The following is a 15,063-nucleotide window of genomic DNA, read 5'->3' as shown; positions in this document are numbered from 1 at the left end:
TTGTTTTATGCATTTATTTTCCGACTTTTCTTATAAGTTTCACTTTTAAGAAAGCTTAGTTGACCATGCTCAAATTAATGAAAGGAGAGGATAGTCTAGACTCAATCCACCTAGTAATGCACTTAGTGTCCTACCGTGCCATGATATTTTGGCTGTCTAGGCTCCCCTTGGGGTTGGTTTGAACAATGGATGCTGTTTTACATATCTGTTTGCTGATTTAAATTGCTCTCAGGGCTTCAAACCCCTTCTGTTCACTGGTTTACATGGCTGTAGCCAGTTACCTCTTCAGTAGTAAAATACAGACAAATCTCCCATGTAACAAAAGCTTTGAAGATTTAAATGCATTTTTGTGTCTGTTTTTAAGTTTTACCCTTTTATTTTCTCAAAAAGAATTATCGAGCTAAGTACTGCAACAATCCTTGGAGACAAAGCTCCCAAGACGGTTTTCTTTTTCTTTTTTTTTAGTTTATTTTTAACATTAGGGACCATATTTAAAGACTTTAACTAAATTCATGAACTTTAAATGTATAGCACAATTTATCTATTCTTCTACATGTAGAAACTCTGAAAACCTCTCCTCCACCCTTCATTAAAAGGATTCTAATAAGTTACAGACATTACAGAAATCAGACAGTTCGTTGATTACTTTTCCCGTATACTTGACTTTGGTTATACAAGGGTGAAACGCTTCATTTACACACTTTTCATAAGTAATTTCAACATTTACAGATAGACAAGGACATCAGATTCAGACTCATTGAGTACACCTATCCAGTTTACAATAAATGCAAACAAGGGGCGAATGGACCAGGAAACGGACCAAATGTTAGTGTAATAGTGCCCCATCCACATGCTTAGGGATCATGCAAATAGGATGCCTAGCCAGAGCTTTGGGGCCAGAGAGGAAATGACGTATATGGAGACCGGAATGATGCTCGGAGTCAGCCCCTGGAAGAGGCAGCATCCTGAGCCCCAAAAAAGGGTCACACGGAGACCATGCAGTTCAGCACCTGAACTTGCTAAAACACTCACACTCTAGAAGCTCACAGGAACCTGTTGGAGTCCCTGACCCTGAGGTACTTCGACCCTTACCCTGTCATCTCTTCAAATTCTAAAAGATTTTTTTTTTTAAAAGAAACAAACCGAAACAATTTGAACAAGATGATTCTGTAAATCCAGTTTGAAAACAATACCACCAGTCACACCTGAGTCTGCCCAGCCCTGGGCTAAATTCTCTGCATACTCGAGTGAAAAAGATAAAGGGTAACATTGTAGAACTTCCTGGATAGTTGGAAAAATAAGCTGTATTTGTAGCCCCCACCCCACCCCATCCAAAAGCTCATACAGCAACTTTGTGCAGATTAGGAAAAAGCACCCCCTCCAGGCAGACAAATTGCAAAACGGGACCCCATCGGGGCAACAAATTAGATAGACAAAGACCGCTTTCTGGAGGTTGTCTGAATAAGAGTGTGTCTTGGCCTGCGGAGCACAGGCTGATCCCCCCAGCATGATTTTGTCAAGGCACAGACCTCCCACCTGTGGTGGGCCTGGCTCCTGGGAGTACCCGAGCCACAGTCCCAAGCACGAGGAGGAGACATTCGTGTGGCTTATCTGTGACCCGATTCGCGTGGAAAGAGGTTTTGAATTTTCCTGACTTTGCCAGTATTTTAAAAAAATGTTTTCAATTACAATTTACATTCACTATTATTTTGTATTCGTTTCATGTGTATAACACAGTAAGTTTACCAACCTTTTAAAATCAAGTAATGCCCTTAGTTCTAAATAGAATGATTCCTCACATTGCCTCTAGAAACACAGCTTTGGGGGAAACGCTGTCTTATTCATAGTAGTCCTTTTGTCCGGCAATTCCTGCCACACCGGCAACCAGACGCCGCGACAGCGTGAGGGTTAAATGCTTGAGGATTCCCTTCCACCGGGGCTGGACTTGTTGCCTAGCGACTGCTGCGCTGCTCGCGCTGTCACTCACCTTGTCCCCGGAGAGCCCGCCCCCCCTCTCAGACGGCAGGTTATGATTGGACAAAGGTGACGTCATAGCACTGAGAGGACCAGCATCTCTTTGTCAAGGCGGCACCAATAAGATGACTCAAGAGTTGGTAGCCAAGTGTTTTGGTTCCTTTGTTATGTTTCTTTCATACAGAGCTAACAAATAGATGAAACATTTCCTTCCTTTCTTGCAAGGCCAGTTTTGCAGGTGTTAGTAGCGGATTTTTGCCCTTAAAATATTCCTTGACAGCACATGGATTATCCTCACATCCATTTAATCAACGTTAGCCCAGTCAAAGCCTGTTCCCCCTCAAGCTCTTGGTCAGCACTTGCAAACTGAATAGATTACAGGCAGAAAATGACGACCCGCGGCTCATTGTCACACCACTGGCGGCAGAGTGGAATTTCACACACGGCAGGTCCTTCTCTGTGCGTATCTGAGAAGTACCGAGAGTGGTTCCAGAGCATCAGTTTCAAGGACAGCCCTATAATAAGACTTCAGGGCACATCCATAAGGCTTCAAAACAATGAAAAAAAAAATCGATTAAAGTTGAAAGCACGTCTACTTTTAAAGTCAAGCAGTTGGAGAAACCTCACTCATTTTAGATCAACAAACATAATCTTTGTGATTACTTTTGAAATTTACATCACACATGTTGGCACAGCTTTGAAAGCCCAGCCTAACAGGCTTTCTTTTTGTGCACTGACTTGAGCTACCAGTGTACCCTTCAATATTTCAGCCACTGAAGACTAGGTATGTGATTGGGGAGTCGGTTGCAAATTCATTATGCCAGGCTGCTCTATCGAATCATCTGTGAAACTTGCTCTTTTCTTGGTAAATACTCAGGATACAGTATAGTCACAGCTGGTATAATTGGATAATTGCTTCCAATTAATGCTCTATTTTGAAAGCTGCAACTCCATATAAAGCTTATAGTTGAGTTGTAACAAAGGCAACCCCTTCTGGGAAACAGAAGAGAGAATGAGAACTCCTTTCTGCAATTCTACAGGAAAGGGGAGAGAGAGAGAGGGAGGGAGGGAGGGAGGGAGGGAGGGAGGGAGAGGGAGAGAGAGGGACAGAGGGAGGGAGAGGGAGAGAGGGAGAGGAGGGAGAGAGAGAGGGAGAGGGAGAGAGAAAGGGGGAGAGAAGGAGGAAGAGGGAGAGAAAGGAAGAGAGAGGGAGGGAGAGGGAGAAGGAGGGAGAGGGAGAGAGGGGGAAGGAGAGAGGGGGAGGAAGGAGAGGGAGACAGGGGGAGGAGGGAGAGAGAGGGAGGGAGGGAGAGAGAGAGGGAGAAGGAGGGAGAGGGAGAGAGGGGGACAGAGGGAGGGGGAGAGAGGGAGGGAGAGGGAGAGAGGGAGAGGAGGGAGGGAGGGAGGGAGAGGGAGAGAGAGGGGGGAGGAGGGAGAGGGAGAGAGAGGGAGAGGGAGAGGGAGAGAGAGGGAGGGCACTAATAAATTATATATGGTTTTGCCTCTACATCTACCGAAAAAAGACCCCGTCGTGGGTCAGCTGAAACATGTAAGTACACCACTGCCTCCCCCAAGAGCTGATTGCAAGTATTTGAATATTGTAATTTCTCATTTGAATAATTAACATTGTTCTTAGACTGAAGTAAAGCTGACCATACATTTCCTGGGAAAAATTCATCAGGAAAGATAGATGGTATTTACACAGAATGAACTTTCAAGAAATCACTTATTCTCAGAGTTATCATCCAACACCTACGTTCTGGAAAAAACAACTTCATAGAGAATTTCCTTTAAGAATTCAGAGTGGTGGGCAAGTGAAAGCAGAAAGAGGGTGGGAGTTCTTTAACTGGAATCTTAATCGATGCGAAGGGAAAGTTCTGCTACTGACATGGTTCTTGCTCACTGGACTAGAAAGATACGAAGCATCTGGGATCTTACGGGGTTTGCTAGGTAGCAGTAAATTATGGCGTCTTAGAACTTACAGTGTTATAATTTGATATTCAGTTTTACACTTACTTTTATTTTATCCATTAGAGATTTAGTGCTGTAAACAACAATGAACAGCGTGGAAGCAAGTGTCTGACCTTTGACCTAGGGGGAGCCATTATCTTTATTATTCTGGATATCAAACAAACCTGCCTTCCCTTCTGGAGGGAGACACCGTCTCCCTTCTGGGGCTCTTCACTGTACAGCCATCCTTGAAAATACAGGGTGGGGCAACGGTAGGGTTACAACCCTGGCCAGTGCGGCTCAGTTGGTTGGAGTATCAGCTCGTGTACTGAAGGGTCTCAGGGGTTTTTTGTTTTGTTTTTTTTAATTTATCTTTACTGTTGAAAGTATTACAGGTGTACCATTTTACCCCCCAATTTACCCCCTCCACTTTGCTCCCACCCCCTCCCCAGGCCTTCACCCCGTTATTGACTGTGTCCATGGGTTATGCGTATAACTTCTTTGGTTAATCTCTTCCCACCATCCACCCCCCTTCCCTCTTTCCTCTGAATTATGATCGTCTGTTGCCTGTCTCTGGATCTATTTAGTTTGTCAGATTCTTTTGTTCATTAGCTTCTTCTTAAAGAAGGCCCTTCAACATTTCCTGTAGTGCTGGTCTGGTGGTGATGAACTCCTTACCTTTTTCTTATCTGAGAAGCTCTTTATCTGACCTTCAGTTCTAAATGATAGCTTTGCTGGGTAGAGCAATCTTGGTTGTAGTTCCATGTTTTTCATCACTTTGAATATTTCTTGCCACTCCCTTCAGGCCTGCAAAGTTTCTGTTGAGAAATCAGCTGACAGTCATATGGGTGCTCCCTTGTAGGTAACTGTTTTTCTCTTGCTGCTTTTAAGATTCTCTCTTTGTCTTTAACCTTTGGCATTTTAATTATGATGTGTCTTGCTGTGGGCCTCTTTGGGTTCCTCTTGTTTGGGACCCTCTGTGCTTCCTGGACTTGTAAGTCTATTTCTTTCTCCAGGTAACGGAAATTTTCTGTCATTATTTCTTCAAACAGGTTTTCAACTTCTTGCTCTTTCCTCTCCTTCTGGCACCCCAATAATGCGAATGTTGGGCCTCTTGAAGTTGTCCCAAAGGCTCCTTATACTATCTTCATATTTCTGGATTCTTTTTTCATTTTGCTCTTCTGGTTGGGTGTTGTTTGCTCATGTTCCAAATTGCTGATTTGATTCTCAACATCGTCTACTCTACTGTTGATTCCCTGTAAATTTTTCTTCATTTCAGTTCATGTAGAGTTTTCAAATTGGTACTTTATTAGTTCTTTCAAATTGGTACTTTATTATGTCGATTTTCTCAGTTGGTTTTGTAATAATATGCTTGAGTATCCTTATAAACAAAATTCTGAACTCTGAATCTGTTAGCTTGCTTGGTTCTATTTCATTTAGTTCCTTATCTAGAGATTTCTTCTGTTCTTTTCTTTGTGGCATGTTTCTTTGCCCCGCATTTTGGCTGCTTCCTGGTGTTTGTTTCTATGTATTAGGTAGAGCTGCTATGTCTCCTGGAATTAGTAGAGTGGCTTTGTGCAGTAGGTGTCCTGTAGGGTCCAGTGGCTCAGCCTCCCCAGTCACCTGAGCTGGGCCTTCTAGGTGCTCCCCTGTGTGTGCTGTGTGCACTGTTCTGTTATAGTTGAGCCTTGGTTGATGTTCGAGCCACTGGGAGGAATTGACCCCCTGGCCAATCAGCTGTGAGGACCAGCTGCAACCACAGCCAGAGAGCTGCTGTGCTGGAGACACCCCCGTGGAGCAGGATTTACTTCAGTGGGGCTTTGGTGTTCACCAAGTGCGCCCCTTGAGTGTCACTCGTGGCTGTGGTAGGGTTGTAATCCAGTGTGGTTGAGTCTGACCACCAGGTGCACTGTCTCTGGGGCCTCCCGGGAGGTGCACAGTCAGCCTGTGCCAGTGCCTTGCCCAGGGCCACCCAGCATGAGCTACACAGCAAACTGTAGTTGGCTGCTACTTGTGCTGGGCTTGGAGGTGTCCAGGAGAGGCCAAGCTATGAGCCAGTGCAGGCTGCCGCTGGTGCCAGGCCTGGGGCTGCTTATCAAGCCGTGTGGGGCACACTGCTGCTTGTTTGAGAGATTTTAGGAAAGTCCTAAGCATGAGGCTCGAGAGGCCACTTGCACAGAAAAGCCCCTGGAAATGGCCCGGATGAGCCGCAGGTGGGGGGGCGGGGCCAACGGTGCGAGTCACGTGCTGGCGATTCAAACATGGCGCCTGCCTGCCGGCTGTGCGGGGAGGACCTGCCAAAGGAGCCACGGCCTCCGCCAGCCCTTCTGCCTGGGAGGAAGCCGCCCCTCCACCTCTCGCCCCGACGTCAGGCAGGTTAGTTCCCCCCCAATTGTCCCAGGCCCTTTCCAGCTGCTGCCCGGCGCTGGGCTCAGAGGGAGCGGGTCCGAGTGAGTCCGTGCCGGGCCCTTTAAGAAGAAAGCCTGGGGCTCCCGCAGCCTCCGTGACTCTGGGCCACAGTCCCCGCTGGTTTTCTCAGCCCGAAGGTGTGGGGATGTCTCTTCCTGGCCCTGGAGCCCTGGGCTGGGGGCCTGCTGTGGGGCTGGGACCCTCACTTCTCCAGGAAGCCCCCACCGCCGAGATTCCCTCCCGGGTTTAACCCGCGGCACCGGGTGTGGGCCCGCGGCCGTCTCCGGGATTCTGCCCCGATCCGCCCGCGTCTCCGCCCCGCCTCCCGCTCTCGGTGCTGCTTCAGCTCCCTGGCTGTGGGGCTTCTGTTCAGCCGGATCTCAGGAGGCTCTGAGCGACGGTGGTTCTGTACTTTAGCTGTAATTTTGCTGTGGCTGCGGGAGGCGGCGGTGCATTGTGACCTACGCGCCATCTTGTTTCCATTCTGGGTCTCAGGTTTTATTCCAGATCAGGGCGCATATCTAGGCTTCGGCTTCGGTCCCAGTTGGGTTGCAATGGGAGGCAACCAATCAATGTTTCTCTCTCCCTACCCCTCCCTCTCAAGAAAAAACCAACCAAACAAAAAAACCCCACATATCCTTGGTGAGGATTAAAAAAAATTTTAATTTATTGGGGTGACATTGGTTAATATTATACAAGTCTCAGCTGTGCAGTTCTAGAATAATCATCTGTATTTGTATTGTGTGCTCACCACCCACCAGATGGCTCTGATTTTTAAGTGACTGTATCATTGAAAGGAGGCATCAAATGACTGAAGCCTGGAAAGGAGGGCTCAGAGAGGGTGGTGATAGTTTAAAATCAAGATAGCTGTCTCACTGGGCTTAAACAGCTCTATTGTAAATAGCACCATTTAAATGATCAGTGCAGAACTTCAATGGGAAATGAGGGGGGAAATAAAACTCAAGATGTTCGTTGTAGATGATTCCATTTTACAATGGATGCCTCAATTTTTAAACATATGTTACTACTGGTATTTTAAAATAATCTTAATAATTTCATATTCTATTCCATTTTTCTAGTTGTATTTCAAAATATCTCATATATGTATATGTGAATTAGAAAAGAAGTTCAACTTTAGGAAGAGAATAACTTAACACTACTTTAGCTTTTGATGATTAAGATGACATGTAAAAACCAGGAAAAACAATACTTAAAAATTTTGAAATTGAAATTTTATTTTTTATATGTATATAATTCCAACTTTGTAACACTAAAGTGGAAAGTGTGTGCGTATAGGAGTATGAGTCACCTACATCTACACTACCCACCCCAAAAGAACAAAGAAAGCACAAAAATGTTATAAAACAAGGTTTATTCTGCAATACTTTATCATAATGAATTGCATCTCTTTGGTAAAAATAAACTTTATAAACATTTTAATAATCAGAGATTAGATACAAAAACTAAACATTTGTTAAGTTGTTTTTAGTATCAGCAAAGACTGGCAACTGAGAAGGGGTTCACTTGGACTGGTCATCTACTGGCAGTTAAAACTCAAACTCAGGGCAATTTTTATGCTACATTAGAAGAGATGATAAGGAAATAGTATTATTCAAATTTCTTGAATCAAAGAGCATTCTTACACTTTAAAAATAAATAAGTTACAATGAATTGGCAATTATACATTTTTATACACTATATGATGGCAACATAATACTTTAAAATTAAGCACTTAGTTTAATAAGAAATGTACAACACTTTAAAAATAAGTTTTGACAATGGCACTGGCAGTTAGATGCAAAAAAAAAAATTTGCTTTAAGAAAAAAATGGCAGGTATAACATTAAAATACTCTACTTTTTCAATAAATATTTTGACCACATCATTTAACATATTGAAGTAAACTTTAAATCAAAGCTTACACGTTTCAAACAAAAACTACAAAATATATGTAAACCAGAAAGCCTCAAAGTTGTTATTTAAATGCTATGTTCTTCACAAAAGGTTAAGTTACTATAGTATTTAAGACGATAGTCTTTACAGATTTGTGAAGTATTCACATCTGTTGCTTAAATTGCTGGGAAAGGCCTCCTGGTCTACCATGACACACATATTCCCTCTTTAACACTTTCTCTAGCTTTGAATTCATGCTAACATTGTTTAACTGACCATCTAGTATGAACCCTTTACCTAATGTCTCAGAAAGTAGCAAGAGAAAAAATATATATATTCTAAACTTTACTATATACAAAGAACCTAAGAAGTCATGCTGGCTATAAGGACAACAGGAAAGGCTCAAAGGTGGAAAAAAGGAGGTGATCCACCAATAATTAACTAGTCCATGAATACGAGTAATGTTTTCTTTTTCTGACTTTGAAAATAAAAAAAATATTAACTAATTTAGTAATATATTGCACAAACAAATTTGAAAAACAGAATTCAAGAAACACTGATTCTATTTGGGATGTGAAAGATGAAGATTGTGTTGAGGCAAAACTTTTACTAGGGATCTATTTATAAACTGGAATTAGTTGTAACAATTTATATTGATATAAGGCAAATTATAAGTTAGCTTAAATCAGCTTTAAAATACATTGGAAAATATTTACTTCTCCAGGGTTGTTGTTTTTATTACAGTAAATTTTGTTGGTGATATATTATTGGAAATACAATTTCCAGTCCATAGGACTTTGACTTTCCTTAACTGAGTGGTTATTAAGCCATGTTTTTATTTCAATACACCTGAGAAATGGGATCATAATTCTATGGAAGTAATAATGGGGGGACCATAATTATAAAGGTTCTTCCCCCTTTAAAATAACTGTTGGTAAATCAGCAAATGGAAAGTTAGGCACTGAATTCTGTACAAGAATTAAGTGTAAAATATTGTGTAACTTTTGTTAGTTTTTAGTGCAAACATGTTTATTGCCCTTACTAGTGATAAATGTAACTTCAACTTTCAAATCTGTGTGAAGAGTAAGTACATAAAGAGGGAGAGAAAATCAAGTTTAAAGAATTATTGTTATTTATATTAAGACAAAACAATTTTGAAGACCCCTATTAGAACTGGGAACAATTCTCCCCCTTGTTATCTTATACCACTTTCCTTTACTTACAAAGAATAATTATCTAATTAATGGATAAGAACCAGAGAGAACATTTTTGGTACAGAATTTCAGTAGAACAAAATAAGCTGGAACCAGGTCACTGAAACATTGTTACTAAGGTCTACCCAGAGGGCCATGGTAAATATTTAAAAAATACTGTTACTAAAATGATGACTTGGAATCTGTGTACTATTTTATACTGTGGTAAAGGAAGTTTTGGTGTTATATTCACTGTCTACAATGAAAGGTGTCAACTTGGGTTAGCCACTTTCTGTAGTAAATGTGACATATATGAAGAAAAATCCAAATACCTTATCCTACATACTGAAGGATTATTTTTCATTAGCAAATTAAAAATTACCAAATTTCAACAGCACCGATTCTGTTAATGTTGCTATCCAGGTTCAATTACAATTAACATAGAAACAGAACAGATAAGTTTTGCCCTAATAAAATTTACAAGTTAAAATATTTGTCTCTTAAAAACAAAAATTAAAAAAATGCTTTATAGCCACAGAAACAGCTGAAAGTAACAAATCAAAATCATAAACCTGTATGTGTGTGCATGTATATACATATATTCATATATATGTATGTGTGTATATATGAAATTATCAGAAAATGAAAACAAGATCATTGTCTAAGAAACAGGATGTTGGAAAGTTGCTTCTGCAATTGTAAAAAAATATATATAATGAATAAGTTTAGTTTTATTAGTATCCCTTATACCTTCTGAATAATATTGTCAAACTATACAAATGATATGAAAAAATATCTAATACAAGCAGATTTGTTCAAATACTTAAAATGCCTCAGTCAACACACATTTGGAACCGTAATATAAAATCTTTCAGCATGGATTAATGGCACATAATAGGTATTATACTGCTCCCTCAAAAGGGTATGTTGTATAAGATTTAATTTTATATAAACTTTGAGATCCATAAAGGTATAGTTCTGTCTCTATAGTTTTGTTATATCCTTTTTAATTTAATTGGGTACACATACAAATTTAATTCATACAAAGCTTGGACAGAAGTTTTCTTCCTAAATGATCTACCTTTATTTATGATGACATAAGTAATAATATTCAAAATATCTGTCCTAGATTACACTCCATTCCTACTACAAGATTCTCAGAATGCAGTACAAGCAAATGAAAAGATTCTCTTATTGCAAAAAGTGTGTCAAAATGGATGTTAACTCCATAACACACTCTATGGCTATCTCCTCTAAATGGATAGTTTCTATTCAACAAAGACAGCTAGTGGCTAATATTTAAACAATGGTTGCAAAGCACTCTGGGAAAGAATAAATCAGTAAATGCTATGCAGTAGCTGGGAAGTAAAATATTTCGAAGATAATATTATAATAGGAACTGGAGTGCTCTTAGATAAAATTATACCACAAAATGGCCTTTTCTAAATCTTACAAATCTTTGCTGTACTCTCTGCCTATGTAATGAAAAGGAATTTTCTAGACACCTAGGGTCTTTTCCAATTTATATTCAACTTTGTCATGCTTCAACAACAAAAACTGAAAACAAAAATTAAGACAAAATAAAAATCCAAATATCCTACTGGACTGCATGTGTCAGGAGGGGAGTATGTGAGAAAGACATCAGCATAATTTTTAGCTAGATCAGCAGTTAATTACAGATTGAAAAAGAAGATAGAGTTGCCAATTATTACATTTTTGACATATTAAGAGAATCAAAATTTATCCTATAAGTTTAAGACAGAAGCTACGGATTTTCTTATATAAAAATTTCAAAACATTGGAGACACATCACAAAAATTATGCTTTTAGGACTTCACATCATATTTATGGTTGGGCATGATCCTAACTGCAATTATTTAATAAAAATTAAAACCAACCAAACAAAAAAAATGTTTTGAAATAAACAAGTAATTAGCATCCCTCCCCAACCCTAAAACAAAAATAAGTCCATATGGCTTTGATATCCCTTGTAAAGAATTAAGTAGAAGAGTATTGCCACACTTTAAAATAATTTCACACACTAATAGGTAGTTCTACTTTTTCCGCTGCTTTTGACTTTGTGTCTTTGCAGTACTTATTAGGGACCCCAGACATGTACGAATTCCAGCAAGGTGGAGCAGAGATCCAGCTGCCTCTTTGAGCTCCTCATCAATTTCTTGACATGACTGTTTTCGCATCTTTTTGCCTGGCTGCCCCTTTGCAGGATTATCTGCACAGACCTGTGATACGTAGCCACTGTCTCCAAGAGGATCATCTTCATAATCAACATCTGTATCTTCTTCACTGTGAAATCCTTCACTGCCATCACTTCCCACATGACTACTCTTTGGGATAAATTCATATACCTCATCCACAGAAGACAGGGAAGACACGCTAGACCTGGATGCACAACGCTGTGTTGCCAAGCTATTTGCACTGTAATTGTGGTCTTCTTTTGGATCAATGCTGGTGGCTAAAGAATCACTCTCTTGTAATCGCATAGCACTGGGATGATTAAATGCATTGCCATAACTCCTTTTTTTCTGCATTGCTGTTTTAAGAGAAAGAGGCTTCTCACCTGTGGAAAATAAAACTACCAATAGGTCAAATGCATTTGATTGCGAGAACAGGCCATTTAAAACAACTATATCATTCCTGAATAGTAAGTGCTGTGGATTAAAAATGTTTTGTAGGTTCTTCTTCTTGTTTTAAAATACAGATCATATCTTCTGTGGGTTTTCATCTGAAATATTTTAAAGCCACTTAATGATATGTCTTGACCTTTCCAGGGAAAATATAATTATTTTGAACTGCTTGCACAGAATGCCTCAATATGTGTATCATCACTACACTGAATGTACCATTACAATTTTTCATTGCTACAAACAACACTGCAATGAAAATCCTTCTAGATGCCTTTTCTCACATATATGCAAGTATTTTCTAGGAGAAATACCAAAATATGGAATTATTAAGTAAAAGGATATACACATATAAAGTTACAATTGGCATTTCCAAATTGCCCTCCAAAATTGTTGTACCAATTTTTATCCTGCAGTGTATGACAATATATAGTTCCCATACTAAACACTTAATATTATAAATCATTTCAATTTTTCCTAATTTCATGGGCAAAAAAAGCATCTCAGTATTGTTTCATATTGCCCTTCCTTGATTTCTAGAGACGTTGAATATCTTATCAAATGTGTGCTGTCCATGTTTTTTTCTTCGGGACCCACTTATTCATATATTTTGCTGGCTTTTCTGTTGAACTGGTTTCTTATTTCTTACCTGTAGAATCCTTTTCAACACATACACTTGGTATTAATCCTTTCTTTTATATAGTAAAAAAATGTTCTCCCAGTGTTTTACTTGTGTGTTACTTTTCTTAAAGATATTTTTTTGTTGTCAGAACTCTAAATGTTTGATGTTTAATTAAACTTACCCATCTTTTCTTTCATGGATTTTGTACTTTGTATCTTTTATTATTTTTTGTTGTTGACAGTATTACAGGTGTCCCCTATTTTCCGCCCCTTCCCCGTTCCATCCAGCCCCTGCCTCACCCCAGGCCTTCACTACACTATTGTCTATGTCCATAGGCTATGCATATATGCATATAAATCTTTGGTTAATCTCTTCCCATCCCCCCCACACCCATCTCCTCTGAGATGGGTCAGCCTTTTCCATGCATCCAATCCTCTGGACCTATTTTGTTCATCAGTTTATTTTGTTCACTAGATTCCACAAATAAGTGAGATCATGTGATATTTGTCTTTCTCGGACTGGCGCATTTCACTTAGCATAATGCTCTCCAGGTCTATCCATGCTGTTGCAAAGGGTAAAAGATCCTTCTTTTTTACAGCTGCATAGTATTCCATGGTGTGAATGTCCCACAGCTTTTTTTATCCACTAATCTGATAGGCACTTGGGCTGTTTCCAGATCTTAGCTATTGTAAATAACGTTACTATGAACATCGGGGTGCATATATTCTTTCTGATTGGTGTTTTGAGTTTCTTAGGATATATTCCTTAAAGTGGGATTGTTGGGTCAAACAGCAGTTCCATTTTAAATTTTGTGAGGAAACTACATACGGTTTTCTACAGTGGCTGCACCAGTCTGCATTCCCACCAGCAGTGTACCAGGGTTCCCTCTTCTCCACATCCTTGCCAGCACTTGTTGTTTGTTGATTTATTGATGGTAGCCATATTTAAAGAAAGCTTTTCCTACTCCCAAGGTTGTAATTATACTTTCCTATACTTTATTTATAGCTTTCATTTTTACTTTTAAATCTTCAAGCTTAATTTCTAAATATGCTATTTATTTCTTCAGTTCTTGATCACTGTAACATGATCTATCATAGCATTAACCTCAATCTCTCAATTGCTCACTAAAGAAATGGAAATATAGTAAAGAGAAACTAAATTATTCAGATGAAAACACAACTTAACTGGAGAGAATAATTTGCTATAACATTTCAATATCTTGCATTCTAAATTATATTTAAAAAGGCACTCACAAAAATTTATTTTAAAAAGAAAAGCATGATTACTTACATTCTAAAATTCCTTGTTCTATAGAAGTATTTAAAAGCATCATTGCAGTGGCAGCATCAATATCAGATTCTGAAAAAGGAAAAGAGTGACAATGTTAATGTTTTTTATCATAAGTATTTGCATGCACCCAAAGGAAACAAACATTAAGATTTTGGTGCATACTCTTCTAATTAAAAAAAAGAATGGTGATAGAAGGAAACTTGACTTGGGGTGGTGACACACAATACAACATTCAGATGAAGTATTATAGAACTGTGACCTGAAACCTATATAGTTTTATTAACCAATCACCCCAATAAATTCAATAACATTTTTTTAAAAAGAAAAAAAATTAAAACACGGCACATATTTTGCAATCTGCTTTCGTTCACTTAAAATTATGAACAGTTTGTGAACAGAACTGTATAAAGGAGGACTGAGAGGTACTAGAAATAATAAAAGGTCTCTACTTATTCACAATGAAAATAAAAACCTGAGCTTCACTTCATAAGGTTTGTCCTCCTTAAACAGACTAAATTACCTAAGAATGTACAGTAAGGCACTATTACTTTTTATAACATTTTTACCTTTTTAGCATTTAAATATCCTTGTCTATGCATATCTGCAGTTATAAAGTACTGCATTAATTACATGCTAGTTATAGGAAATAAAAATAAATGTAATTGGTCAGTCTAGATCATGTGAATCTACAAGAGCTAAATAAATAATTATTGTAGGCACAAAAATATCAGTACTAATGTCTTTAGTCATAATTATATATAAGCCTATAAGTACTATAGATTTATATAATACTCAAGAGGTCAAACATAATTATGAATATTCCATAAGAAAAATGGGATTTAAACGACTGGTAAAATCAAAAGGTTCTACTCCAGATAAGGTTATTTCGCTCTATTTTTATACTGAAAGGTTCTCTCCATCTTAGTGATTTATTAGTCTGAACAATTGTAATTGAATAAAAGTGAAATGGTATAACCTAAAATGTGAAAAGTTAGAAAATATTTAAAATTTTTAGATTATAAGTTTAAAATAAGACTCAGGCATGAAACCTCCCATTTCTATCTCAAAGCTAAAAAATTTTTATTATCCCA

At 38.8% G+C, this 15,063-nt stretch overlaps 1 protein-coding gene across 5 annotated transcripts in view; it reads right to left on the bottom strand.

Moving 5' to 3' along the window:
- Nucleotides 1-7,695: 7,695 nt before the first annotated feature.
- FOXN2 (forkhead box N2) overlaps nucleotides 7,696-15,063 on the bottom strand; it is a 42,568-nt gene continuing 35,200 nt past the window's right edge. For all 5 annotated transcript variants that reach the window (XM_081156910.1, XM_081156907.1, XM_081156909.1 and 2 more), the window contains exons 5-6: nucleotides 13,973-14,041; nucleotides 7,696-11,996 (exon numbers count right to left, since the gene is read on the bottom strand). In XM_081156910.1, the coding sequence (XP_081013036.1) occupies nucleotides 11,473-11,996; nucleotides 13,973-14,041 (593 nt within the window). In that variant the 3' untranslated portion in view covers nucleotides 7,696-11,472. The remainder of the gene's footprint in view (nucleotides 11,997-13,972; nucleotides 14,042-15,063) is intronic.

This window comes from Miniopterus schreibersii, assembly GCF_964146895.1.
Source record: "Miniopterus schreibersii genome assembly, chromosome: 13".
NCBI classification, from domain to species: Eukaryota; Metazoa; Chordata; class Mammalia; order Chiroptera; family Miniopteridae; genus Miniopterus; species Miniopterus schreibersii.
This window is presented reverse-complemented; position numbering and strand designations above follow the sequence as displayed.